At 53.6% G+C, this 27862-nt stretch overlaps 2 protein-coding genes across 3 annotated transcripts in view; one reads left to right on the forward strand and one right to left on the reverse strand.

Moving 5' to 3' along the window:
* CDH23 (cadherin related 23) overlaps positions 1 to 27862 on the reverse strand; it is a 168515-nt gene that overhangs the window by 35848 nt on the left and 104805 nt on the right. For both annotated transcript variants that reach the window (XM_038009089.2, XM_073019067.1), the window contains exons 26-27: positions 439 to 660; positions 32 to 151 (exon numbers count right to left, since the gene is read on the reverse strand). In XM_038009089.2, coding sequence (XP_037865017.2) covers positions 32 to 151; positions 439 to 660 — 342 coding nt within the window. The remainder of the gene's footprint in view (positions 1 to 31; positions 152 to 438; positions 661 to 27862) is intronic.
* VSIR (V-set immunoregulatory receptor) lies at positions 5049 to 27667 on the forward strand. Its single transcript, XM_007963136.3, has 7 exons — positions 5049 to 5281; positions 16422 to 16850; positions 17526 to 17582; positions 22744 to 22851; positions 25198 to 25225; positions 26334 to 26527; positions 26703 to 27667. The coding sequence occupies exons 1-7, from the start codon at positions 5200 to 5202 to the stop codon at positions 26738 to 26740; spliced, it is 936 nt and encodes a 311-aa protein (XP_007961327.1). The 5' UTR covers positions 5049 to 5199; the 3' UTR covers positions 26741 to 27667.

The raw sequence follows: 27862 nt of genomic DNA on the forward strand, positions 1-27862 counted from the left end.
CCCAAGTTGGGTCTGTGTCCCACACACCCACCGTGGTGGTAGAGGTGAGGCGGCGGGATAAGATGGGGCACTGGTCTGTGGCAGTGACGATCAGGGTGTAGCGGCCGTGGCTGATCTCGTAGTCTAGCTCTTTGGCAGTACTGATGACACCCTAGGGGACACATGGAAGGGACAAGGATGGATCTAAGGGTGGTAGATCCGGGGCACCCTCTGACCAATTTGGGAAGTAGGCCCTGACATTGGAGCCATGATGAGGAACCACTGCTACCCCCTAGCCCAGGGTGCACCCCACCAAACTTTTCATCCTCCCACACTGAGTGCCCCCACACTTTCCCCTAGACTGCATTTTTGCTCCATCCCCCTACAGTGTCACTGAACTCCTTGCCAGTCCCTGGAGAGGTTTTGCCCCTTGTCCTGATCCTGCCATCAGCTGCTGACCATGTGTCTGTCGATGCGGAAGGTGTTGATGATGTTGCCTGCGACGATGGCATAGGTGACTGTGCCGTTGGGACCCTCATCCAGGTCCAGTGCCTGGATGGTGATGAGGCTGGTGTTGAGCGTGTCTGGGCCCTCATCCAGCAGCACCTCATAGTGGGGCTGCTGGAACATGGGCGCGTTATCATTCTCATCCACAATGGTCACATACACGTGCGTGGTGGCCTGTGGAAAAGAATGGGTCAGGTCCTTGGTCAGGTGGCCAGAGGGACTGAGGTGGATCCAGATGGCTGGGCTGAACTCGATGTGACTCACACAGATTGGGCAAGGGAGAAGAAAGCAGGGGGGAAGTCACAGGCTGACGGAGAAAGAAAGCTCAAAAGCTCCACCAAAAGCCAAAGCAAGGTAACTGCTCTATCCTAGATGGCACTTGCACCACCACTCCTACGTCTGCGACTCCCCCAGCAGACATCATTAATCAATCACAGAACTGCTGAGGCCAGATGTAAACTTGGGATCCTTGTCAGCACAGTGCTCTAGTGATTAAGACTGGCATATGGGATGAACCCTGGTAGTCAACCCAGCTCAGAGCTTTACCAGGGCCTGTGTCTTATTGAGCCTAGGTGTCCTGCCAGATTACAAGAGGCAAGAATGTGAGACACCCGACCCAATGCCCTATTTAAGCTTCATCTCATGTAAGTGAAAGAGATACATATTTTCAGCATTTTCAGAAGGAGGACATTGGGTTTGTGGCAATTTCGGGGGCAGAATTTTTTGACCTGTGAAAAATAAGACTCACAGAACATAACTTCATTACAAGAACAGCTTCTACAACATACTTTCCTGTGATCTACCATCTCTGCCAATGCTTGGGTCAACTGGACCACAAATAATATTCAGCTAATCAGAACTCAGCAATCAGCACTCAAGAATCAACTAGAAATGGTTCTTGCTCCTGCTGCCTGCCTTTCTCCACCTGGGAAGATGTCCCTTGTGGACTGACTGCCTTACCCTGGCTCTCTTGCTATCCAGCTTCCTGCTGGGCGTGGCCAATGGGAGGCCCTGGCAGAGGATGAAAGCAACAGGGAGAAAGAGGCGGGGGTGTTTCTTCCACACTCCCTCCATTCCTCACTGCCGTTCTGCCCATGGCTGTGTTTCTCCTGCTTGGAGACAGGGGTCCCCCTTTTATAGCACCAGTTTTCACTGGGCTCTAGAACATCACTTCCTCTTCTTTCCCTTTGGACTCATGAGTGGTAGTGGCTTCCTGTGGCTGGTGATAGTCTCTGGGTGCTTCACCAGCCTTCCTAAACAGTTCCTGTATTACAGTCTCTTCAGTTGAACCCTTTCTGAGTGTGCCATCTGTTTCCTGCAAGGACCCTAACTAATACAAACCATAATGAGTGACTAAAATAAAACAATAAGGTGTTAATCACTGCAAAGGTGTCTGGGTAAAGAGACTGTTACTAGGCCATTGCCAGGCCATTGCCAGTCCAGAGAACAGAAAGCAGGTAGGTACAGACAACTCAGTGTAGGCAATTTGCATATGGTTTTTTCCTTGGGACTGGCTGGCTCTGGAGCTACCAATGGAAGGATGGACAGATGGGCAGGGGATCTGGACCCAAGAAGGCTGTCACTGTCCCTGAGGAGGCAATGATTCCTCTGAGATGCAGCTCTGGATCTTGGGGGTGGAGGGTATTGGGTGTTTGTCGAAACGGTTTCCAAAGCAGGTAGGGTTGGCAGACTTGAAAAGGAGCTGTGTGGCCTTGGGCAGGTCACATCCCCTCTCTGGACCTTTTCTGTCTGTTTAATAAAGGATCCAGCTTGATTTCTAAAGTTGTTTCTAGCTCAGATGTTCTGGGTTTCTGGTCTGCTGCCATCAGCTAAGTGGACTAAAGTCCACCATTAGGGAGGCATTCCTTTGGGTTGCAGGGTCTCAACGAATCTTAAAATAACAAGCATGCAATGGGGGAAAATGCATTGTTTTAACATTTCTCAAACTTTTCCACCGGAGTGGAGAGGGAACTTGCACAGTCTGAGGACTGGCCTAAACGATTTGTCTCCAGAATGAAATATCTTTGCAATCTCTCATGTTCTCTTCGAAAGCTCATGTGGATTTTACATGTTTCTCCATCATTGTTCCTGCTTGTTTTCCTTAAAAATAGTGGTGGAGGCCCCAAATATTCAAATAAAGATGACTGTCAAGGAAAGCCACCATGTCCATCTTGTGGCTCTGCAGGACCTGGAGGCAGCTGTGAGTACTCACTACTGGTGAGGGGCTGAGGGGCCCAGCCTCGAGCCCTCCTGAGTCCCCTTACCTGCCGGCAAGAGTGCAAGAGCACCACCTTGCAGGAAAGGGGCTGAATTCCAGCCTCCCTGTTGGGTAGGGAATGCTGACATTTCCCACTTTCCCAAACTCACCTCCCAAACTCCCTGGAAGTGGGTCTAACCATTGTGTAGGCTGCAGGGGCGGGGAGTGAAGAGTTTGAACAGAGTTGTGCCTTGGAGCCCCTCCTGCTCTGAGACCAGGTCTGGGCTTGAGAAGGGAAGGTGGGCTTGACTTCCTCTGGTCTCTGGAGGGAGGAGAAAGTCAGTGCTCCAAAGGCCCTCTAAGCTGAGCCCTTCCTGTCCTGTCCTGGTGTTGAGGAAACAGTGCTTGAGGTTTCTGGACCATGGTCCTTGGGCAATGCCTGTCTCACCCTGATGCAACCCCAGGAGGCTCAGTGGTGGGCAGTGTGGCCGGGAGAAAGGAAGTGAAAAGGGGGAGGGAACCGGGCCCAGCTCAGAGGCTCTAGCCCCCTGCGGAAGGGTTTGGCAGGGCAATTGCTCCCCTTTCTCTAATTCCAGGCTCTCCCCAGCTGCTAGGCCCCGGGGGCAGAGGGAGTCTGGTTTCAAGGGTGTCCTGAGCAAGGCCAGTCCAGGAAGGGTTGAGATGGGGTGGTGCTCTAGGGTCTTGCCCTTAAGGGACCACCCTCACTTTTGCCAGAGGATGTCAGGGTGAGAATGGCCCAGTGTACACCTGATCTCAGTTGGCTTTGTACCTCCCCTGGTGGAAGGAAGCTCACGCTGTGCCAGCAGGAAGGGCCCTAGGCTGCCTCCCGAAGTGGGGTCACAAGGCCAGGAGCATGCCCAAGGACCTGGGTTATGTCCTGGCAGCCTCTGAAGCTCCCCTCCTGGGGGAGTTCCCTGGCTCCATGGGGACTGGGCCTGCACAAGGTCACTTAGTAATAGCATGATGCCTCAGCCTTCGTCTGTTGTAGCCTTTCCTGCCCTGAGAGCAAGGGCTAAGGGCCTCCAGAGAGCCCATGACTTGGATCAGGTCACCCACAAGGCCCCCAGAACTCCTGGCTCCCATTCAGTCCTGTTATCCTGGTTCCTCACCCAGTCAGACTTTGGGTGTCCTCTGCCCCTCAGCCTAGGAGTCACCTATGACCCCAAGATCCCTAAAGGGCCAGAAAAACCCCTGGAAGCTTCAGCTAGACTGGGGTAAACTGATTAAAACGGCTGTGCTCTTCCACTCCTTCGATCCCTGGTCCTGGCCACGATCACCTCAGCTCCTCCATCACATAATCACTCACTCATTCATCGGTTTGTCCATTCAGATAAAAGTGCAATAAACACCTTCTCCATGCCCAGCTTTGTGTTAGGGACTCAGAAACATCAGGGAGAGGTTTGTGGTTTAGCTCCGGAGGGCAGAAGAGCTGGAAGAAGAACCAACTGCTTGGTTATCTCAGGCTGGAGGTGGTAGCTGAAGGGAGTGTGGACAGTAAGGATTTGCGGGGGAAAAAGGAAGGGTCAGGACATTTTGTGAAGCGGGAGGACTTGAGCTGAGCCCTGAGGGATGAGAACCATTTGGAGAGGAGAGGAGAGACATTCCAGTGGTGCCAGCAGTGCTGGGTGTGGGTGCAAGAGCAGAGGCACTAGAAGTTAGGGTGCATCAGAGTGTCCTGCAGATATCCAGGCACCAGGGAGGGAGGGCCGGTGCACAGCCGGGCTGACAGCTGAGGCCTCTGCCGGAGGGGGCTTGCAGCATATGCTGTGGGGCACGCCAACAGGTGTTGCCTGCATACCTGTCTGTGTCTCGGGGTAGGGATGTGCTGATCCTGGCGTGCAGTCCTGCATCTGTTCTGTGTGTGTGTGTGTGTGTGTGTGTGTGTGTGCGCGCATGCACTCAGGGTGCCTTAGGCTCTGAATCTACAGTTAAACTGGTTCCAGCTTGCCTAGCTCTTCACAATGTTAGATTTCATTCATTCACTCATTCACTCACTCATTCACAACTGGGAGTGCCTACCACATACCAAGCCCTGGTCTGGCTGGATAATGTAAGGTACAAGTCTCTGTCCCCAGACCACTCAAAGGCTGGTGGCTGAGGGCAGAAGCAAGCCATGGTAACGTCTGTCACGCTGTTAGAGGTAGATCTACTTCTTAGGCTGCGCAGCAATAATAATCTTCTCTCCAAAGGACTGGGGGACTGTAGAACGGGCTTTAAACTGCCGATCAAGTAGAGTTGACTCGCTGGGACGCACACTGGCTCCCCACCCACGGGGCCGGTCTCCGGGAAGTCCCTCCTCTGAGAGGCAGTTCCCCCACACGCCCCGCCGGGGGCGCTGCGCGACGGGGGCGGGTGCCTGGAGCGCGGCGCTGGGGCCGCCCGCTGCGCTCACTCGCTCGCACTCGCTCGCACTCACTCGCGGGAGGCTTCCCCGCGCCGGCGGCGTTCCTCCCGCTCCCCGGCACCAGAAGTTCCTCTGCGCGTCTAAAGGCGACATGGGCGTCCGCACGGCCCCGGAGGCCGGCTGCTGGCGCTGGGGATCCCTGCTCTTCGCCCTCTTCCTGGCTGCGTCCCTAGGTAAGGTCGGGGGAGGCGGGGCGCTGGGGAAGAGCTGGGAGAAGACAGCAGACTGGAGTGGGAACTGTGGGATGGGGGCGTCCTGGGAGCCCTCTCAGCCTGTGTGACCGTGCACCCCACTCCACCCACCGCCCGGAGGCTGCTGGGACCACTGGGCAGGGTGCAGTGGCGACTGTGCCAAGTGTCCCAGATAGGCATCAGGCACATCTGCATGCTCTGATAGCTGCCCAAGTGGCAGGCAGGGCTGTCCCCTGAGGGCTGCCCAGAGAGCCCCAGGCACAGGTAGCTTCTGCAGAGAAGGAGAGGCACAGGGTGGGGGTGGTCAGTGTGTTCTGGTGGATGTCACCGGCTTTTGACAGCTGGCATCTTTTTGCCCCTCTAGTCTCAGGGCTCTAGTGCTGCAGAGGACACAGAGGGCGTGGTATGCTCAGCCCTGGTGAAACCCCTGGCTGAGCCTTGGTGGGCACTGGTCACGGTGGGCCCACTTTCAGACACAGAGGCAACACTGCCCACCTGGTCCCGATTCTAAGGGTCTGATAGCCCAGGAATAAGTGGTCAGCTGATTCCTGCCATCCTAGCAAGGCTGCCACTCAGGGACCAGTGTGGGGTACTGGGGAGGATGTGGGACACTCTCCAGCTCAGCCACGAGCCCCTTCTAGGTCTCTGGATAACTTACGGCATCTCTGGTCTCAGCTCAAACACAGAAGCCCACACAGGGAAACACCACTTTCCCCTTCCAAAGTCCAGACTGTCAGCATGTTCAGACAGTATCCTAGCCTGAACACAGGGGTTCCTGGGCTGGGGACAGAGGCCCTGGTACCCATGGCCTGGTTGCCTGGTTCTTGCCTGCCCAGAGCTGAAGAGGCTGGATCTCTTCAAAGAGTCTGTGGAACCAAACTTTATGGGGAGGGCCCAGGGAAAGTATGAGTCATGCAGGGACTCGGAGGGAGGCAGGAGGGAGGTGGAGGGCTTGGCAGAGGGACCCAATGGGCGGGATGGAACAGAAGGAGAGGGTGACAGGATAAGAGGGAGAGGAGGAGGCTGAACCTGGAAGATACCTCAGCAACCTGGGTGCCCACAGGCTGCTGGCTATCTCAGCACTTGGAGGGTGGCCTGGGCCTCTGAGGAGGAGGAGGGCGACACAGCTGCCTAAGCCCCAGGGTGGATGCTCCTCAAGGTGACAGTCAGAGGGAAGAGGAGAACGGGAGGTGGAGTGGACAGTCTCAGCACCAAGACCACGGCTTACGGCAGGGCATGGCTTCCAGAAGGAACAGGGGACGGTGGCAGGCAGGCAAGTCAGCATCCCACCTGTCATGGGCCACCTGCCCTGCCCTGCCCTGTCCTCCCAGGTGACCCTGTGAGACCCTTCCTGCTTTCTTGCCCACTTCCTGCCCTCACTTGGCTGGGCTGCCCTCTGTTCAGCAGCCCCAATTTGAGAAACAGTTCTAGAGATCCAGGGCACAGGGACCCAGCTTGCAGAGTACCCAGTAGCAGAGAGGCCCCAAGAGGAGCTTGGGACGCCTTCCCCTGTATTGCTTATATGGCCATGGGGCCTTTACTCCCAGAGGTCTTGGCTACTCAAACAACATGGTACACCAAAGAGCCATCTCTTCCTGGGCCCAGCACAGGGAGATGATTTAGGCTGGTTGCAGCTTTCCACTGAAAGGAGTCAGAAGCATTTGAATTGCTCTGGGACCTCAGTATTCTGAACTGTGACATGGACACACTATAATAGATATTCACCCAACTCCCCAGGACAGTGTGCACCGAGGGGCTAGCAGATGGGAGGCCTGGTTGCAGGCGTGGTCAGCAGGATCTGTAAGTTGAGAAGATTGATCACCAGCCTGCCAAGGTGCTGGGTTGCCCTGGGTATGTTGCCCAAGGTCAAAGCCTTTATGCCAGGGAAGGTGAGATAGAGTGTCCGGCACCAGCTTGTTCTGCAGCTCTTGGGTTTGGGCCAGCACTGAGGAGAATGGTAGTAATGAATGTGGTGTTCAGAAGCCCAGCAAACATCAGAGATATTCCTTTCCTGGGCCTGACTCAGGGTGAGATGGGTGGAGGGGTACACTTGGGACCAGGACCCAGCAGATCTCAAGGGTGGCAGAGCCTCTTCTTCCCCACAGACATTCCCAGGACCTGAGGCAGTTACTGTCCTTGCCCTGTCCTCATGGGTTGACTCAGGAGCCCCAACCTCTGGGACGAGCACATTTAAGTTCATAGAAGTGCACTGGGGTTAGGGATGAGAGACCCCATCTTCCCCTTCACAGCAAACCAGGCTGCAGGGCCTTGTTGAGTAACCCAGTGCTGCAAGCCTCTGACGCAGCAATGGTCAGCTCTTAGGAAATCCACAACCCACTGCCCAGAGGCTCTGGAGTAGAGAGGAACAGCCTTGAGGCCAGTCCCTTGCATGAGGGGGCATCTACCCAATGCCAGGGACACCCAAGGGCCAGCAATACTGGGAGCCCCTTGCTGAGCTATACTGGTTGGTCATGTTTCCTCCCAAGCAGGGCAAAGGTTCTGCTGAGGTCTGACCTTCCTGGGAGAGGGTGATCCAGGCAGGAGTGTGCTGCTGAGATGCTAAAGGGGCCACCTCCCTATCCGCACACAGTGTTTGGGGTCTTAGGCCTGAGCAGATGAAAGGAAGAAAGAGATTCTCAATGACGACCCATTGGCATACTAAGTATTGAGGTATCGAGCCCCACATACCAAGCTTGAGGCCCCAGGCTTTAGCCAACCAATGACCCAGGGTCAGTCCGGTCTCCCAGGGGAGGGTGGGCCAGGGATCAGCACTGTGGCTTCCAGTGGCCCCATAGATGATGCCCTTAGCAGCAGTCCCGGCACGCCTGTGTATGGCAAAGCCAGGGACTTGCATGCCAGGGCTTCCGTACAACCCCTTGCTTAACTCTTGGGCTTTGCGAGTCACTCAGACCTAGGCTCAAATCCCAAGATGGCCATTTACTGCTCTGTGATATTGGACAAGTTATTCAGTATCCCTGAGCAGGTTCCCCTACCTCTAAAACGGGGATGATGATAACACTTCCCTTGGAGGGCTACTGTGAAGAGCCAATGAACGAACACTTAACACAGCACCCGGCTGCTCGTGAATACTGTGTAATGTTATGGGATTTCTTGGCTTCTGCAGGCCACATGCCACTGGTTTTCCATCTAAGGTCCTTGCTCTCTACAGGGCCTTATGGAGTGCCCAGGGCCTGGGAACGCATTGGTGAGCTTCACTGGGACTAGATTCTCCAAAACCTGGAGTGTGAAGGGTGCATGGGCTGCATCCAGTTACCTGTGAGCCCCGATGGGTCCTCACAGTCTGAAATGCCCACGGAGGTGCCTGCAGGTTCTCCTCTTAAAGTTATCTGGAGATGGGGATATTGAAGGCAAGCCTGGTCCTGGGTTTGCCTATCTTGGTAGGATCTTTCTTACATTTGATTCTTTTACATTCAGTCCATTCACTTTGGCTGGCTATCCCCAAAGACAAAGACAGTGGCCACCATCTTGCTCATCAATGAGTAATCCAATAATGAGGTTGCTCTGTTACTTACCAAGCCAAGCAAGCCCATTCCTTTAGCCTTTCTGCATAGGATCTTATTTCCCATGGGGACCTGGGGTCAAACCCTGCCTTTGCTGTTCACTCATCATGGGAACACAAACACACACTTCCCCTTTGTGCAATGGACAGGTTGGGTGACATGGTCTCAGTGAGGCTGACCACCCTTCTCTGAAGGGTAATTCCACACCGGTGTTTCCCTAGCTGCAGTCATTTGCTTATCACCTTTATGATCTCTGCAGTGTCTGCCCTTTCATAATATTTAGTTATTTTTTCTTTAAATCTACTCATTCTTTTATTTGCGTATGTAGATTTTTAAAAGGAAACTTTTTATCGCTGTCATTAGTGGAAAGCCAGTATCACTTGTCATAAATAGAACAAAACCATAAAAGTACGTAACAGGAAAACCATATAAGGGTATTAAATTCTAGTTGGAAACTTTAGCCTGGGAAGGCTCTGATTCTGAAAACTGCTGTTTTCCCTTGCGAAAAATTAAAATAAAATAAAATTTTAAAAGAAAAGGAGATTAGCAAGTGAGAGAGAGATGTTTTAGAGACATATTAGCATCAAACTGGGCCTTTCTCTTTGATGTAATCAGGACTGAAATAATTGAAAAGGGAATAACCTCTTCTATATATGATTCAATGTTATTTAATGTAAAACCAAAAGTAAAACTATGTGGTAGACGTGGCAAGGCAAGCTGGGCTTTCATTGGTCATGACATTTGTCCGTCTTCAGGAAGGAGGTGGGGCCTCCAGTCAGTCCCCAGCTACCTCTAGTCTTTAGAGAGTAGTCAGATGGCACCAGACCTCCAGAGGTTGACTACCTGGGTTCAGATCCCGGCACCATCACTTATTAGTTGTAAGGCTGTGGGCAAGATACTAATCTCTCTGTGCTTCCGTTTTCTCATCTGTAGAATGGAGATGATACTAGTACTTACCTCATGGGGTGGAAGGATTACATAAACTAATCCATGTAAAAGTGTTTAGAATGAGGCAGGGCACGGTGGCTCATGCCTGTAATCCCAGCACTTTGGGAGGCTGAGGTGGGAGGATCACTTGAAGCCAGGAGACCAGCCTGGACAACATAACTAGACCCCATTGCTACGAAAAATTTAAAAATTAGCTGGGCATAGTGGCATGTGGCTGTAGTCCTAGCTACTTGGGAGGCAGGGGTGGGAGGATAGCTTGAGCCCACAAGTTTGAGGTTACCGTGGGCTATGATCTCGTTGTCACTGCATTCCAGCCTGAGTGACGAGCAAGACCCTAGCTCTCTAAAGAAAACCTACCAAACAGCCAGGCACAGTGGCTCACGCCTATAATCCCAGCACGTAGGGAGGACGAGGTGGGTGGATCACATGAGGTCAGGAGTTCAAGACCAGCCTGGCCGACATGGTGAAACCCCGTCTCTATTAAAAATACAAAAATTAGCTGGGCGTGGTGGCGGCGCCTGTAGTCCCAGCTACTCGGGAGACTGAGGCAGGAGAGTTGCTTCAACCTGGGAGGCGGAGGTTGCAGTGAGCCGAGATGGCACCACTGCACTCCAGCCTGGGCAACAGAGTGAGACTCTGTCTCAGACAACAACAATAAACCCAACCAAACAAACAAGTACTTAGAATGATGCCTGGCACAGAATAGTAGGGGGCAAAAAGACTTGAGATGGACCCTGAGGACGTCTTCATGGCATAGGAGCATGAGGGTGGCTGGCTGGAGCTGGGAGCCTGGCCTGCACACAGTCCTCCTCCAAAAGGGCCTGGGGAGTCTGGGAGGGGTTCATCCACAAAAGCATCCACGGGCCAGGACCTCTGGCCAGCTGTCTAGGCCCTCCCCGGGGAGGCATGCTAGCCTCCAGCCCCAGCCCCGGATGCAGGACGCTTTCCCAAGGTGCTGGAAGTGCTGCTTCCTTCAATAGAGCCTGGCTTCCCCTTCCCAGCTCCCTCGGTCTGATGTGAATGGACACTTCCTGCGGGGGCAGGTATCAATAAACACATCTGAGATGCCCTTTGTCCTCACTGGCCAGAAAGCCCCAGGGCAGACTTGCTGGCTTCAGGCCCTCAGCCTTTTCCTTGCCACGCTTCCTTTCTTAGCCTTGGCAGACCCAGCCTGATTGATCCATGCCTCTGTTTCCCTCTGCATCTTGATAAAGACAGAACATAGTCTTTTCCTACAGCCCCAGCCCCAGCCTGTGGACCATCCTGAGGGATGGGGCCTTGCAGGGAGCTGGAACCAGGTCCCATTCTCTTTGGGATGTCCTGTGAGACCAAGGACGGGACCTTTTGCATCTAGTGTGGGGCCAGCCACAGCAGTCAATTAATAACTGTTTACTTGACAACCCCTAGCAGCTGGTCAGAGTTCAGCTGTTTGGGTGGGGCCTCCTAGGCGCTTGGGTCCCACCTCCAAAGGCTGGGGCGTTGCCTTGGCGACTGTGGTCTAAGCTCACGCCCTGTCATGAAAAACACACAGGCCTGTCCACACCCACACACACCCATCCCGTGCACACTCACAGGGGTCACCCGGGGCCTGCTGGGTGGAGAGAGGTGAAGGTCACAAAAACTGGTGTTCTGAGAAGATGCCAACAAGAACTCCTTTCCCTTGTACTAGGACAGAAACATCTGAGGGTGCCACAGCTAGAAATCACAGGCACAGGCCCAGGCCCAAGTGCTGAGCAGATGCCCCTGATGGAACTCTGCATCCCCACAGCCTCCCTGCCTGGGCCTGGCCCATGTTAGGACCTTGGTAAATATTTGCGGAATGAAAGAATGATGTTTTCAGCTTGGGTCTGAGGCAGAGCAGGAATGTTGCACGGAGGGCGTGGAGGTCAATGCACGGTCAGTTCATTCTTTCTAAATAGCTGAAGGATGAGGTATCAACCCTGCCTGCCCACTGGAGGGTTCTGGAGAGGTGGGGGCTCTTCCTGTCTGCAGTGCTGGCCCGTCCAAGGTGTGAATCTCAGCTCAGTCACGTAGGGCTGTGTGGCCTTGGGCAAGTCACTTCTCTGAGTCTGTTTCCTCGTCTTTAAAGTGGGGATGATACCACCCATGTCGGGGGTGTTATGAGAATTAAATGTGACAGGTATAAGATGCTCAGCAAGTGCCTACACATAACACATGGTCATAAGACAGCTCTTCCCTCCTGGCCACAGGATTTTAGAGCTGGAGGGGGCCTCGGAACATGGGACAGCCCTCAGGTTAAGATGAAGAAAGGGAAGCTCAGAGAAGGGTGGGACCTGCCCAGGGGCACACAATGAGGGCACAACTAAGCGGACACTGAGGCCCCAGGACCTTGCAATCCAAGCGAGAGTTTTACTCTCGAGACTCAGGCTTTCCCAGTTTCACGGCACTCTTCCTCTAGGTGGCCCTGCCTCTTTACCTAGTGGCAGGTGGCCGGTGGGGGTCCGGGGGCACTGGGTCTTGACAGCAGCATGGCAACCAGACGGTTCCCGCCTGGCACATGCTCTCAGGCCCAGGCCCAAGGTCGTTTTCCTGTCCCACATGCTCTTTGGCCACCCTGGAGCCAGGGGCCTTCCTCCCCACCCACTTTCCCCGGTCTCCGACAATGACCCAGGTGTCCGAAAGGATCTGTTCCTGACAATAAGCAACATCCTCTTGCCAAAGAATTGTAATTTTAGCCAGGCTGAACAGCTCCCCTGACAACACATGTGCATGTGCGCAGACGTGGAGGCCGCAGGGCGCGTGCAGGCCCCTCTGCACACTGTGCACTGCCCCTCTCCCCAATACCATGCCTTCGAGTGTCCTGAGGACAGGCTGCCGTGCGCCTTGTCCCAGCTGGAGTTTCAGACACAGTAAATGGGGTGTTTTCTGGCCTTCCCTCCCTCCCCAGGACAAACCCCCGTGGATCCTTGTTTTGTCCTGTCCCTCTGGTTTGTCCTGGACTCTCTCCTGTCTGGCCCTCTTCCTTGAAACTGGGCATCCTCCCCTGCTCCCCAAACTTGAATCCTAGGGCAGCTTCTCCGTTTTTCTAAAAGGGGAGCGACTCCTTTGGGACCTGTGGGATGGGTCCCAGTGTGTGAGGGGTGAGGCAGTGTGGGGGATTGAGCAATGCCCCCTCTACAGCACTCCCTGAACCCTGCTTTCTCTCTGATGCACCCACCCCCATCTTCCGTGCATCTCAAGGAAGTTGCCTCCAGGGGAGAACATACCTTCCCCACTGCTGCGGGTGCTATGGGTACAATCCTGGGGTCATTAACCCCATTGCTTAGACCCTGAGGGCTCTCAGCCTGGTGCCCTGCCCCACCTTGTTCACAGGGATACTCAGGCCAACAACCACGCTAGCCCCCCTTGTCCACACCTCTGTCCACCTGAGGGCCCTCAACCCCACCCAGCTCAGCTTTGGCCGCCAGGTCTACTCTACCTGCCCTGCCCTACCCACCCCTGGCCTACAGCCCTGTGTCTGCTGAGCCAGCCCTTCAGCCAGCCCCCAAGGTGTGTGTCCTGGTGGTAAATACTACCGTAACTAAAGCTGGAGCTGAATTCGGCTCCCAGCCCTGGGGTGGCTCTGGGGTAGGAGGCATTGCCAGACAAAGGGAGAAAGGGGCAGAAGCTGGGAGAGGTGCTGGTCAGACCTGCCACATGGCCTGCTGGGGAAGGGGGCAGCACAAGACCCACTCTTGGGGCGGGTTTTGGTTCTTCCTGGGAGCATGTGGGAGAGCCCTTTCCCTAGGTCCTCCTCACTTCTGTTTCCCGGCAGGGCCATGGTTTTGCAGCTCTACCCACCCCACTCAGGTGTGAAGGGGAAGTCCAGGCCAGCACAGACAAAACCAGGGGCACAGCCAAGCTTCTTGGGGCTCCTTTTCCACTGAGCCTGCTGCAGGGGTAAGGGCAGTGGGTTAGCAGTCAGAGGAGAGTTGGTTAGTCCCTGCACTGCCAGGCTTCCCCTGGGGACCCTGGGTGGATCATCTCCTCTCTTGAGTCTGTGGGTCAGATTTGTAGCATAATGGGTTTGGGCAGTAGAGTCCCATGCCAGCTAGCCCAAGGAGCCACACTCATTCATCACAAACTCAAATGTCCATAGGGCCAAGAAACCACGGTGACAGAGTGAAGCAGGCCAGGTGGGATTATTAGGGAGTAGTACGGACTGTGGAGAACTGGAGTGCCGGTGCCCCCCTAAAGCTGCTACTGAGCTCCAGCTGACAGTTGCCCTGTGGGAAAGCTGGATGTGGCCTGTGGGCTTCCAGTTTCTGGACTTTTTTCATCAGTGTAGTGTCTACATGCCTGAGTTTAATTCTGGCTCTAGCACTTGCTTGCTGTGTGATCATCAGTGAGTTACATAAGTTCTCTGTGCCTTAGTTTCTTCATCAGTGAAATGGGAATAAAAGCAATGCCTTATATCATTGTTAGATAAGCCCATGAAACCCCCAGCATAGTGCACAACACATGCTATGTCTTCGTATTATGGTTCTACCTAGATCCTGCACCACCTGAGGTCCCCCATGCTCCCGGCTTTGAGTTCATACCTTCTGGAACTCTGGAGCTTCATTCCAACCACTTTCCCTTTCTGGGTCTCTCTGTTTCTGCCTGAAAAGGAGACCTGTGTCTTGTCAAAGAAGTTCTGAAATCTCTGATCACCCTGACAATGACTCTAAAAATCTGGGGCTCCCAGACTTGGCTCTCTGCCTAAAATGCCACTCCAGACATGCCGTTTGGGGCTTTGCTGCCTTTGGAGACTCTCCTTTAAACACAAGCCACCCAGGATCGGATCACAAGTTGTTATCAGTCATTCACACCTTAGCAGGAAAGACTTTAAAGCTGGCTTCTCCATCCCACTGTGCTTCTCACTCCTAGGAGGCGCTTCTTGACTTGCTGAATGAATTAGAGACCTGTCTAACTCCCAAGTACCAAGCACCGACTACTCGCATGGCACTTGCAGAACACTTCATGTGAATTATTACTAACCCTAGGCTCAACTCTGCCAGGGAAATGTGTTCATTTCTGGGTAAAACATCTGTGAGTGAGGAGTCGGGGCTCAGAGTCTAAGTGGCTCACAGCTACTGGTCCAATGCAGGCTGGTCAGCTCCAGAAGCCCCACTAGGCTGCCTCTCTCTTGACTGGACAAGGCTTTCAGCTCTTCCAGTGGGTCTCAGCCTGCCGCCGAGGGTCCTGGGCTCTAAGGGCAGGGAAGGGGCATCTGAAGGAGGATGTGGTGCTATCTTGGCTCTGGGCAATGCCCCTGGCTGGGGCAATGAAAAGGATGTATCAGTTTGGATTCTGTACATAGTTCTAACCCTCCTTTCCTCTCTATTAGACCCACAACAGCCTGACATGCCATTTAAAATAAAAATACCACTGGCCAGGCGTGGTGGGTCACACTTGTAATCCCAAGACTTTGAGAGGCCGAGGCAGGAGAATTGCTTGAACCCAGGAGTTCAAGGCTAGCCTGGGCAACAGAGGGAGACCCCGTCTCCAAAACAAATAAATTAAAAATAAAAATAACACTAACGTGTAATAATTGTAGGTATCCCTCAGAGATCTGCAGAGGGCATTAGAGCTCACATCTTGTGTTCTCGTCTTTCCCTCATCTAGTCCTCTCACAACCCTGCATTGTAGCCAATAGTTTTCTCACTGCACAGATGAGGAAACTGAGGCTCATACAGTTAGAAACACGGCCTCTGGCCCATATTCTGTTTTCAAAAGCTCATGCTTTTGAGGGTCAACCCGATTAAATGCCGGAGGATTGGGATAAGGCAAAGTGGACCAGGGAATTGCTTCATTTGCTTGGTGAAAAAAAAAAACAAACAGAACTAGACAATTTTCCAACATTGGCTGGGAGGAAGTGCACGGATGAGATGACCTTTCACATATTCTCTATCCCGGTCCCTCAGACACTGGGTTTTCCCATTTTCACACTACCTTGCTTAGGACACCCTTTCTACTGGCTGAAATCCTATCTATGCACCAAGTCCAAAGACCCTCCCTCCTTCAGGAAGTCCCTGACTGTCCCCAGAAGGCAGTTTCCTCCCTCCTCCAAGTGACCTGAGGGCTGGCACTGGATTGCCTTTGCCATGGGGTTCTACTCTTGAGAATGCAGGCCTCGTCTGCTCAAGCGGGGGCCATGCATTCAGCATGCAGGTGAGATGCAGCACCTGGCCCAGGCCTTGCACAAGCAGGTGCTCTCAGTGCTCCCTGGTGAGGATGGGAAGGCATGTTCAGTCCTAGGAGTAGGAAGGGGCAGAGGTGTTGATGGCCCCCACAGAGCGGCCAAGGACAAGGAGCTGTTGTTCCAAACAGCCTTTCTGCTCCCCAACCTGCCTCCCACCCAACGGGCTGTGCATACACTCTACTGGGAAGAGGGACACACCCGACTGCATTGCTGCCCTCCGAGTCTCTCCCTGCCCTGTCTAGCATCCAAGAGCACCCCTAGTTGGGGAAGCTTCTGTGGCTCCCCCCGCAACAGCCTAGGATGGAGTGGGGTTCGTGAACAAATGCAGAAGGCAGTCTTAGGGAGGTCAGCTGACATGCCCGGGACCTGAGGCTGGGAAGTAGCTGAGGCCAAGGTTCTTCCCTGCTCTGGGGGTGCCAGGAGTAGTGCTGGATCAGTCAGGTGACAGGGCTCTCCTCTCTCTGAGCAGGTCCAGTGGCAGCCTTCAAGGTCGCCACGCTGTATTCCCTGTACGTCTGTCCCGAGGGGCAGAACGTCACCCTCACCTGCAGGCTCTTCGGCCCTGTCGACAAAGGGCATGATGTGACCTTCTACAAGACGTGGTACCGCAGCTCGAGGGGCGAGGTGCAGACCTGCTCAGAGCGCCGGCCCATCCGCAACCTCACGTTCCAGGACCTTCACCTGCACCATGGAGGCCACCAGGCTGCCAACACCAGCCACGACCTGGCCCAGCGCCACGGGCTGGAGTCGGCCTCCGACCACCATGGCAACTTCTCCATCACCATGCGCAACCTGACCCTGCTGGACAGCGGCCTCTACTGCTGCCTTGTGGTGGAGATCAAGCACCACCACTCGGAGCACAGGGTCCATGGTGCCATGGAGCTGCAGGTGCAGACAGGTGAGGGCATCCTGCACGTGACAGCCCGGCGTGTGTGGAGGGCTGCCTGTCTGATGGTGTGACCATGCATGACACTGTGCTGGGCAGAGTGTGAGGCTGCATGGGTAGCACTGGGACTCCAGGGAGTGTGTGGGTGAGATGGGGTGGTCAAGGGTGTGTAGAGTGTGGGTGTGTTGTTAGCTGGAGTGATGGAGAGGGAGGGTGTACCTGGCTCCGTTTGTGACACTGAGATTTTTTAATGTGTGAGGCTGTAGGTACCTGGGCTGGGAGTGTGACTGCTCGTGGTGACATTGTGGCTACCGTGGGTATAGGCATCAGCGGGATGGATTGGTGCCCTGGGGCATGACTCAGTGGATGGCTGAATGGCTGTTGGGGAATATGTGTGTGTGTCTGTCTCTCTGTTCAGGTGAGAGTGCAAGGGCCCGTGGTTCGGATAGAGGTGTGGGCGCTGGCGGGTATCCACATGCCACTGGGAGTGGCATGAGAATGGGCTGGGTGAGAACATGCCAGGGTGTGTGTGTGGGTGCACATGTGTGCAGGCTGCCACTGGGCCAATACTGCTGAGTAGGCACTAGCGTGAGAACCTGGGGCGGGAGAGGGACACTGGCCTGGACAAGCCTCCCCGGCCTCCTGGGCCTGACACCCACCTAATGGCCCTTCTGTTTGTTCCCACAGGCAAAGATGCACCATCCAACTGCGTGGCATACCCATCCTCCTCCCAGGAGAGTGAAAGTAAGGGACCATCCTCTTGCCCCTTTTGGGTTATCTGTTCTCTTCTGTCCTCATCCTGCACCCAGACCCTGTTTGGAACTCTGGCCTTGTCACCCCAAGCCCACAGAAACCCCGGTCCTCCTCCTCCTCTGCTGCTGCACATCCCTTCTGCTTCCTCCTTGGTGCAGTCCCCAGAAGCCCACTCCCCTTCCATCTGCTCTGGAGTCTCTGCTCCTCTTGCCTCTCTGGAGTGGCTGTGCCTTGGCAGTCACCTTTGGCTAGGGAAAGTGCCTCATGACAGGTACTGGGTGCCCCAGGCAGCTAAGTGCTGCCCTTCCCACCAGCCCCCTATGACTTCAGAAGGCTGAGGGTCTAGAATTCAACTACTTCAGGTTTCTGTGTTCTGTGTTTCTGTGTTCCTCAGATGTTCTCTGTTGTAGGGGAGGGAGGAGGAAGAGGCTCAGGAAGAGGAACAGAACTACCTTTCCTGAGTTCCCACTCTGTGCTGGGCACTGGACTAAGTCCTTTTAAGTATTACTACTTCAGGGATATATATATATATATATATGTAATATATAATATATTATAGATATATATTATATGTTATATATATAATGTAATATTATAGATAATATATAATATATTACATATATATTACATATATAGTATATATATTTTTGAGACACAGTTTCACTCTGTCACCCAGGCTGGAGTGCAGTGGTGTGATCTGGGCTCACTGCAACCTCCGACTCCTGGGTTCAAGCGATTCTCCTGCCTCAGCCTCTCGAGTAGCTAGGATGAGATTATAGGCATGCACCACAACGCCTGACTAATTTTTGTATTTTTAGTGGAGATGGGGTTTCACTATGTTGGCCGGGCTGGTCTCAAACTACTGACAAATGATCCAACTGCCTTGGCCTCCCAAAGTGCTGGGATTACAGGCGTGAGCCACCACGCCTGGCCTCAGGAATTTTTTTTTTTTTTGAGAAAGAATCTCACTCTGTCACTCAGGCTAGTGTGCAGTGGTACAATCACAGCTCACTGCAGCCTCAAACTTCTGGATGCAAGTGATCTTCCTGGTTCGTTCTCCCAAGTAGCTGGGACTATAGGCATGCATCACCATGCCTGGTGAATTTCTAAAAATTATTTTTGGGATTAGGTGTGGTGGCTCATACCTGCAATCCCAGCACTTTAGGAGGTCAAAGCAGGCAGATCACTTGAGGCCAGGAGTTCGAGACCAGCCTAGTCAACATGGTGAAACCCCGTCTCTACCAAAAATACAAAAATTAGCCAGGCATGGTGGTGTGCGCCTGTAGTCCCAGCTACTCAAGAGACTGAGGCAGAAGAATCGCTTGAACCCAGGAGACGGAGGTTACACTGAGCTGAGATCGTGCCACTGCACTCCAGCCTGGTGACAGAGTGAGACTCCATCTCAAAAAAACAAAACAAAACAAAAAATTTGCCTGGCATGGTGGTGGGCATCTGTAATCCCAGCTACTCAGGAGGCTGAGACATGAGAGCTGCTTGAACCTGGGAGGCAGAAGTTGTAGTGAGCCGAGATCACACCACTGCACTCTAGCCTGGGTGACAGAGCGAGACTCCATCTCAAAAAAAAAAAAAAAAAAAAAAAAATTTGCCTTTTATGGTGGTGGGCAACTGTAATCCCAGCTACTCAGGAAGCTGAGACATATGAGGTGCTTGAACCTGGGAGGCAGAAGTTGTAGTGAGCCGAGATCACACCACTGCACTCCAGCCTGGGTGACAGAGCGAGACTCTGTCTCAAAAAACAAAAAAATCACTTTTGGTAGAAATGGACTCTTGCTATGTTGCCCAGGCTGGTCTTGAACTCCTGGGCTCAATTGATCTTCCCACCTTGACTTCCAAAGTGCTGGGATTACAGGCGTGAGCCACCACGCCTAGCCTCAGGGAATTCTTATAAGAACTCTATGAAGCAGGCGTCACCATCTTATCTGTATCCATGGGAACAGAGGCCCAGAGATGTATGTTAACTTGCCTAAACTCACATAGCTCAGGGCAGCATAGCTGGGATCTGGTTGCAGGCCTGCTTAGCTCTGCTTACTCACCTTCTCAGCTTGGGGCTGTGCAGTGGGTAGCAGTTAGCCCCTGGTGCTTGCTCAGAGAGGTGCCCTACAGGGTAAGGGGCACTGCTCTAAGGGTACCTGGCACTGAGAGGTTGGGTGAAAATACTCAGCAGCTCGGAGACAAAATGCAAGGGCACTTCCCTCTTCTGAGTACAGGTCTTGGCTTCCACATCCCTCTACACCCTGTATGTGTCAGGCATTCAGTGGGGCCACCCCTGCTAGGCCCTGTAGATACAAAGGCATCCAGGAGGACATGCACGAGAACCTAAGCTGGAATGGGGATCAGCTAAACCAAACCCAACTCAAAGGCTACATTGACTTTTTACTCAGCTACCCTTTTTTCCAACCAACAAACAGGCCAAGAGCAAAATTAGAACATGCATTTTGGTCGGAGCCATGTTGGTCAGGCTGGTCTCGAGCTCCTGGGCTCAATCTACCCGCCTGGGCTCCCCAAAGTGCTGGGATTACAGGATTGAGCCATTGTGCCCAGCCCCAGTCCCAGCCTCTTAATGTTATCCTTGAAAGTAAGAGTGTAGCTTGACTGTGAAATAACACGGAAGTACAAGTTGGCCTGAGGTAGGGGAATGAGACTAGAGAAGCTGGTGCCCAAGGAGCTCCTGCATTGCTGAGGGGCTGTGGTTTCTCAGTGAGCTCAGAGAAGGGGGCCAGGCAGCTCATCTCCCTGTGAACTTCTTCCCGCCTCCCCAGTGCAGCAGAATGTACTGTCTGCTTTCACCCAGCTTCCTCCCTGGGAAACCAGGCAGCCCAACCCTCAGCAGCCAAACTCCCTCCTCCACATATCCCCGTGGGCTACCAGGCAGGCCCTGGACAAAGGCTGCCTGAGCAGGCCAGGCCCCTCCCATCCCACCCTGCTGTGTCAGGGCCTGGCACATTCCTTAGTGCGGTGTCGGCAGCTACCTCTGCCAGCGCCTGATCACCTTCCCAGGATAAGCCTGGTTCTGGATGGTGAGCAAGCATGCCTGCCCTCCCCTGTGAGTGCCAGCCCAGGCACTGGCCACGCTTGGGGGAAGGGGTGGGGAACTGTGGCGAGGCTGAGCTCTGCAGAGATGCCTGCGGCTTCAGAGAGCAGCTGGATCCACAGACCTGTCCCCAAACCTCTGCGCCCCTCTGCCCCAGACTCAACTCAGCCCAGGTTGCAAGGAAGCCTCAGGCTCTTGAAGAGACATTAAGTCCTGATCTGATAGAGGGGCCACAGAGGGGAAATCTCTATGTGGGGACAGAAGTTAGGCAGGAATATCTTTGTCTTTGGAGAGCTCACCCTCCAAAGGCAGACAGGGAACAGGCATCAGTGGCACCTGGCAAAGCTCACAAAATGTTGCTTAGTAGCCGTCCAGAGGAGACCTGCTTTGATCACTAGAAGAGAGTGCTTTGCAACTGGCTTCTCAAATATTGCCCACAATAAGGTCCTTTGATGGGGGTTTTGAAATACTGAGGTGTCTAGGTTATAGAATGTCTTTACTTTCAATATTCCACGTCAAAATGCAGTCTTGCTGAGATCTGCAGGGAACCTGCTGTAATGTGGAGCGGAGCTTGCTTTGTAATTAGCATAGCAACTGTTCCTCTACCGGTGGGTACTTCTAAAGTGCCTGAAAACAGTTTGTTCTCATTTGCGGTATGAACAAACCTCCTGAAAACTTGTTTACACTGTTGAATTGTAGAGCAAAACAAAAACAACCTTTATTCCCAAACAAATAGCGCAAAGGCAACATGTAGACCATAGCCCATCTACCTCTTAGGGGCGAAGTTGACACTGTGACAAGGTATCCCAGCCCATCGTTTGGCTCTGGGAAAGGCTAAAATTGGGAAGGAAATGCGTTTATGTTGGTTGTGGTTCCGAGGGCACGTCTGTTCCCAGCTAAACTCCTGCAGTCAGCAGATGGCCTGAAATAAATCAAACCTCCCCGTGCTGTTGGGACAGCAAAGCGGTACAACCTTTTTGGAGGGCAATTTAGCAATAGCCTAAAAGAAAATGCACATACTCTTTGGCTCAGCACTTTGACCGCTAGGAATTTACTACAGATTTCCTTCCTGAGTGAGCCAGGCTGCGTGCACAAGTTGATTGCTACATTATTAGTTATGCTGAAAATGGAAACAACATGTTTACCAACAGGGGACTGCTTCAATAAATTTAGTGGGAGCAATGTGATAAAACCCTAAGCAGAATGAGGTAGATGAGACAGAGAGATGTCCACGCTGTGCTCAGTGGGAAAAGCATTGTCATATGATCCTGCATCTGTTGTATTTGCAGGGAATATGACTAGGACCACAACACAGAAACCGGCACACAGGGATGATCTCTTCAGAGGGGCTCTTGGTACAAAGGGAGGAGAATATTTGAATATTTTTTTAAACTTATACTTTTTTTTGGTAATTTAATAAGTTTAAAATTGAAAAACATTGGACAAGGATTCACATTTTCCTAGTTCTCACCTCGGGTGTTTCTCCTGTGACTTGTGTGGCAAGATCAAGGGGTTCCAGAGGCCCCGTCCCAGAGCTAAGGAGTCTCTGGGATGAGTTGGGGCTTTTAATCTATTATGATAAAACACATATAATGTAAAATTTATTTGCCATTTCAACCATTTTAAGCCTACAGTTCAGTGGCATTAATTACATTCACAATGTGCAACCGTCACCGCTATCTATTTTCAAAACTTTTTCATCACTTAGGCTTCTTTTGACCTTGAGCTCTGTGGCATGGGGTCTGCGAAGGCCCTGCTCTCCCTTTTCAGGGAATAACCTGTAGCCAAGGGTGTTCCAGCTGTCCCTTGTGGGCTGGGATGAGGACTCTGTTCCCTCTCTTGCCTGGAGCCGCCTGAGCTGTAGGTGACTAGTCTTATTTCTGTATGCTCCAGGTGCATATGGCGGCAGGCACAGGGCTCTCTTTGAAAGGAGAACCCCTTATCTTCCATGCCTCTGCAAGTCGCTGGGGGTCTAGCTGTAGGACTCTGGGGAAAGGCGGGTCTCCCTGCTGCCTGGTCTTCCCTCTTTGGGCCTCAGTTTCCACTTGGGAGGAGCAATGGGAATGGGGCTTCACTTTGGCTACCTCTCTGCCCTTTCAGACATCACGGCTGCAGCCCTGGCTACCGGTGCCTGCATCGTAGGAATCCTCTGCCTCCCCCTCATCCTGCTCCTGGTCTACAAGCAAAGGCAGGCGGCCTCCAACCGTCGTGAGTACTCCTGCCTGCCTGGGGTGGGTGGACGGTGCAAGTGACCTGCTCCAACCCCCAGCTCAGCGCCTGGGATTAGCAAGACACGATGCAGGCACGATTCCTTTCCATTTGAGAGTTGGGAGCTGCTGCACTTCCGGCCAGGAGCTGGGCAAAATGGCCGAGAGAAAGGAGGCATGCCATTTCTGGGGACCAAGTGCCCACCAGCCCCTTTGGCTCCCAGGCAGTGCTGGCCCAGCACTCAATACATGTCTTCTGAATGAATGATCATATGGAGTAGCTCAAGTTGCTTTATAAAAATGCTGCCACTCAGATATCCTTGGGGGACCTGTTTAAGGTATAGGCATGCTTGTTTTGTAATTAGTAGCAATTGTTGGGACAAAAAATGACCTTTGGAATATCAGAGGTGGAAGGGGTCTTACAGATAACTTGGAAGGGGTCTTACAGATAACTTAGCTCAACCCTTTCTTTTTCCAGATGAGAAGGCTAAGATCAGCGGGGTTACATAACTGGCTGAATGTTACATAACTTAGTAAGTGGCAGAGCCAGGACTCGATCTCAGAGCTTTCAACGCATGCTGTTTCCAGGGAATAGAAGTCCACCACATAATAAAAATGCTCTCACTTACTCTCATTGCAACTCCAAGAATTTGGTCCTACCATTGTCCCCATTTTACTGATGGGCAAACGGAGGCACAGAGGGGTTAAATAACTTGCCTAAAGAACCACACAGCAAATAAGTGGTGGGGCTGGGCTTTAAGTCATGGCACAAACATCTTTCACCTCCCACCCTGGCCAGGTGACAGTGCCCCTTGCCTGGTTCCTGACCCTGCGCATGAGTCTTGGTTAGTCTGAGTCCTCCAAGAAGAGGCTAGGGAGATTTTCGTCCTTGCTTCCCCTCCCTGGCCTCTTCCCCTCTGCCTGGCTACAGAAGTAACGGAGAAAGGATCGCTCTGGCGCCAGGTGGCTTTTGGCTCACAACTTATTTCCTGTGGCCGGCCCTTAACAACTTGTCATCCCTCCCTCCCCTCATTCCTGGGGGGTCCCACATGGAGCCCCACAGTGGGTCACTCGGGGGCTATGGCCACCTCACCCTTGCTCTCAGAACTCCCCTATTCCTCTCCTAGAACCCACCACAACCTACCTGCAGGAATACCCATGGCTGGGGGTGGGTGGGGGCAGGTAAAGGGCTTGGAACAGAAGAGCAGCCCCGGGCAGCAGGGCAGGGGGAGCAGCATTGCTCCCTGGTGGAAGGCTGGCCTGCAGAGCCTGCTCAGGAATGAAGCACTCTCAGGAAGAAAAGGAAAGGGCTTGGAGCCTTGAGGAGGGCAGTTTGCTGGAGAGGCCAACAGGTGTGGATTTCCATCCTGCTTTGGATTGAGCCTCAGTTTCCCCAGCTCTAAAATGGAGCCAACAACCCTCACCCCAAAGGGTGGTGCAGAGGATGAGATGAGGGAATACCCGTGTGCACCTGCACGAAGCCTGACCCATGAGTCGGCCGTAAACAATAGCCATGATTCGAATAGATTTCAGGAACTTTTGGGTAACTTCCCTGTGTTTGTTCTGTTGTTGTGCCCCTCCCCCACCATCCGTTTCCCCATCGTAATCAGCAGTAAAGCTCCTTAAAACGAGAAGCATCTGTGGGAGGACGTGGGGTGCTGCATGAAAGAGGGAAGTTGGGGTCACTGCATCTAATTGGTGGCCAGTTTAGGGGGTGGGGTGTCCCAAGGCTGAGGCAAGCGGCAGCAACTTGGATGAGAAGCAGAAAGTAAGTGAAGTGGCTGGGAAGTGATCGGGGACTCGCACCTTGTAAGGTTTCCCTGAGAGATGTCCCCTAGAATGCCACCCTATTAGGCAATGTAGGGGATGGGACAGAGAGGACCAGGAGCCCTCTAATTAGGCACTGACTTTAAACAGTAAGTCATGGCTAAAGACCGGAACCTGGCAAATGTTCAAACAAGAGACATCAGTTAGCAAATTCAGGAGTTGACCTTTGGTCAGTACTTAAATCCGAAGGTCTGACGCTGTGTAAGTCAAGCCATAGGAGAAAGTGCTGGCTGCCTTTGGCCTTTTGATGGCAAATAGTGTTCTTACACGCTTGGAAAATGCAGATAGAGTTTCATTTATCAGTCGTCAAAATGGGCCCCTCGTGGAGGCCCCATCTGCTGGACAGACACGCAGATCACTGCTGGACAGCACCCATGTGAGCAGAAATGGAGTCTGGAGCTGGGCAGGGCCCTCCTGGGCTCGCTCCTGTTCCCTGCAGGGCATCTGCCAGCAGAGGCAGGCATGCTGTATGGGGAAGCCTTCCCTTCCATGACCAGCTTCTCTGTCTGTCTGTCCCTAGGTGCCCAGGAGCTGGTGCGGATGGACAGGTAAGGCCCATGGAGACCTGCTTGAGAAAACTTCCTAGGCTGGCTATCCAGGAAGAGATACTTCTGTGCAGTAGGGGCCCTGTTTAGCCACCTAGAGCAGCTGATCAGAAGAGCCTCTGCCATCTGCTGCTGAAGGCTGCACATCTGTGCGCATTGGCTACTCTCCTGCCACCCCCACTCAGCAGGCTGAGCTCTGATTCTGCTCAGATGTGTCGTGCACCCACCTTCGGGTCTCAGTGGTCAGCCTGGGCCAGGATGGGGACAGGGAGGAAGCAGCTGATCTGGCGCAGACAGTGAAACATGCAAAGGACGCCTGCGGGCCCAGCCCCAGCCACACCCCTTGAGCTGTGCCTCCTGCCTGCAGAGAACTCCAAGGAGAAAGCTGTCGGACTGCTGCAGGCCACAAGGGCGGAGGCTGAAGGGTCCTAGAGTGGTGCAGCGGGCCGGGTCTAGGGGCAGAGGGGATGGGGACTGTGTATTGGTGTGCTCTGGGCAGGAAACTGGCATGCAGCGTGGCCTGGAGGATGTGCTCAGGGAACCCGAGTTTCTGCCCTGGTACCTGCAACACCAAACACAAAGCTCCTCTAGGTGTTTGAAAGGGATGATCTTCAAGGCAGGTTGAAGGAAGTCCTGCTTGCAACCCACCTAGAATCTAAGAGTTGCAGGGGTCTTCAGAAGTTATCCTACTCCCAACTGGGAAGAGAAGAGAACCCCTCCCCTCAGCTCAAGACAGGCTTTGGGGATGTTTGATCCTAATGCCATCAACTCTATTGACCAAAGAGAAACTTGTCCCCAAATTCCTGAGGCTGAAGTCCTGGAAGTGTCTGTGATTTTCGGCTTCCTGGCTGTGCCCAGGGTTGATGGTCAGGGAGGAGTTGGGGTCTGTTCTGGTGGGCCCTGATGCCCTCAGCTCAGGACAGGTGGGCAGGTGCAGCCCATGGCCTTTGCTCTGTGGGCCTGGCTCCTGCCTTCTTGCTTGGAGATGCTGCTGAGGCCTGGGGATGGGGATGTAGGTGAGAGGAAGGGAGGAGAGAAAAGCCGGGGGCAGGGAGGGTAGAGTTCATGCTCCAGACAGCACAGGTGACCTTCCATTCTGATTCTGTGGCAGCAACACTCAAGGGATTGAAAACCCTGGCTTTGAGGCCTCATCACCTGCCCAGGGGATACTGGAGGCCAAAGTCAGGCACCCCCTGTCCTATGTGGCCCAGCGGCAGCCTTCTGAGTCTGGGCGGCATCTGCTTTCGGAGCCCGGCACCCCCCTATCTCCTCCAGGCCCCGGAGACGTCTTCTTCCCATCCCTGGGTAAGTGTTTCCTGACCTTCACAGCACCATGACCTGTAAGGTCATGACCTCATGGCCTGCAGGGCGTCGGCCTCGCTCCCTACCCTCCCTGAAGAGTTCCACAGCCTCATGGAGTGGGGTTGAGGGGTGAGGGACAGAGGAGCCCCCATTCACTTTGCTTCTCCTTTTTTTGCAGACCCTGTTCCTGACTCTCCAAACTTTGAGGTCATCTAGACCAGCTGGGGGACAGTGGGCCGTTGTGGCTGGGTTTGGGGCAGGTGCATTTGAGCCAGGGCTGGCTCTGTGAGTGGCCTCCTTGGCCTCGGCCCTGGTTCCCTCCCTCCTGCTCTGGGTTCAGATGCTGCGACATCCCAGAAGCCCAGACCCTCAACCCCTCTGGATGCTACATGGGGACGCTGGATGGCTAAGCCCCTGTTCCAAGGATTTTGGGGTGCTGAGATTCTCCCCTAGAGACCTGAACTTCACCAGCCACAGATTCAAATGACTTAATGTTAAGAAGTCTCAGAATGTCCAGCCCGTCAGCAGTTCTAATTCTGAGACATGAGCCTTGGGATGTGGCAGCATCAGTGGGACAAGATGGACACTGGGCCACCCTCCCAGACATGAGACACACGGCACTGTGGAGAGACTTCTCCCCCATGGCTGCCTGGGCTCCCCCATCTCGCCTGAGGCTGCTCTTCTGTCAGACTTCCTCTTTGTACCACAGTGGCTCTGGGGCCAGGCCTGCCTGCCCACTGGCCATCGCCACCTTCCCCAGCTGCCTCCTACCAGCAGTTTCTCTGATGATCTGTCAACAGGTTCAGTCAATCTGGGGCTTCCAGTGCCTGCATTCCAGTCCCCAGAGCCTGGTGGTCCCGAAACGGGAAGTACGTACTGGGGCCTAGTGGCCACTGTGAGCAAATGGTGTCTTGGGCAATCTGAGGCCAGGCCAGATGTTGCACCACCCACTGAGATGGTGGTGAGGGAGGTGGGTGGGGCCTTCTGGGAAGGTAAGTGGGGCCCCCCACCCTCCCCATCCTCTACTCCCACTGCTCAGCCTGGGCCATTGCAAGGGTGCCACACAATGTCTTGTCCACTCTGGGCCACTTCTGAGTGTGAAGCGGGATGCTATTAAAAACTACGTGGGGAAACAGGTGCAAACCCTGTGGATGGATTGTAAGAACCAGTTTAAATCAGCACTGTGCTGCTCCTCCCCGCCCCCACCTTCCACTCCATACAATCTGTGCCTGGCGGAGTCTTCACCGCAGGGCGACTCAGCCAGGTGGGGGTGATGTTCCCATCTCCTGCTTGTGGGCATGCCCTGGATTTGATTTTATACACGTAGGCAAAGGCAGT

This window comes from Chlorocebus sabaeus, chromosome 9 (assembly GCF_047675955.1).
Source record: "Chlorocebus sabaeus isolate Y175 chromosome 9, mChlSab1.0.hap1, whole genome shotgun sequence".
In the NCBI taxonomy this organism is placed as follows: Eukaryota; Metazoa; Chordata; class Mammalia; order Primates; family Cercopithecidae; genus Chlorocebus; species Chlorocebus sabaeus.

Bases quoted from the DNA above. Each gene is read 5' to 3' on its own strand.
- VSIR (XM_007963136.3), top strand. From the start codon at position 5,200: ATGGGCGTCCGCACGGCCCCGGAGGCCGGCTGCTGGCGCTGGGGATCC. The intron at 22,852-25,197 runs GTGAGTACTCCT...GTCTGTCCCTAG, and splicing joins GCAGGCGGCCTCCAACCGTC to GTGCCCAGGAGCTGGTGCGG. The intron at 26,528-26,702 runs GTAAGTGTTTCC...CTTTTTTTGCAG, and splicing joins CGTCTTCTTCCCATCCCTGG to ACCCTGTTCCTGACTCTCCA.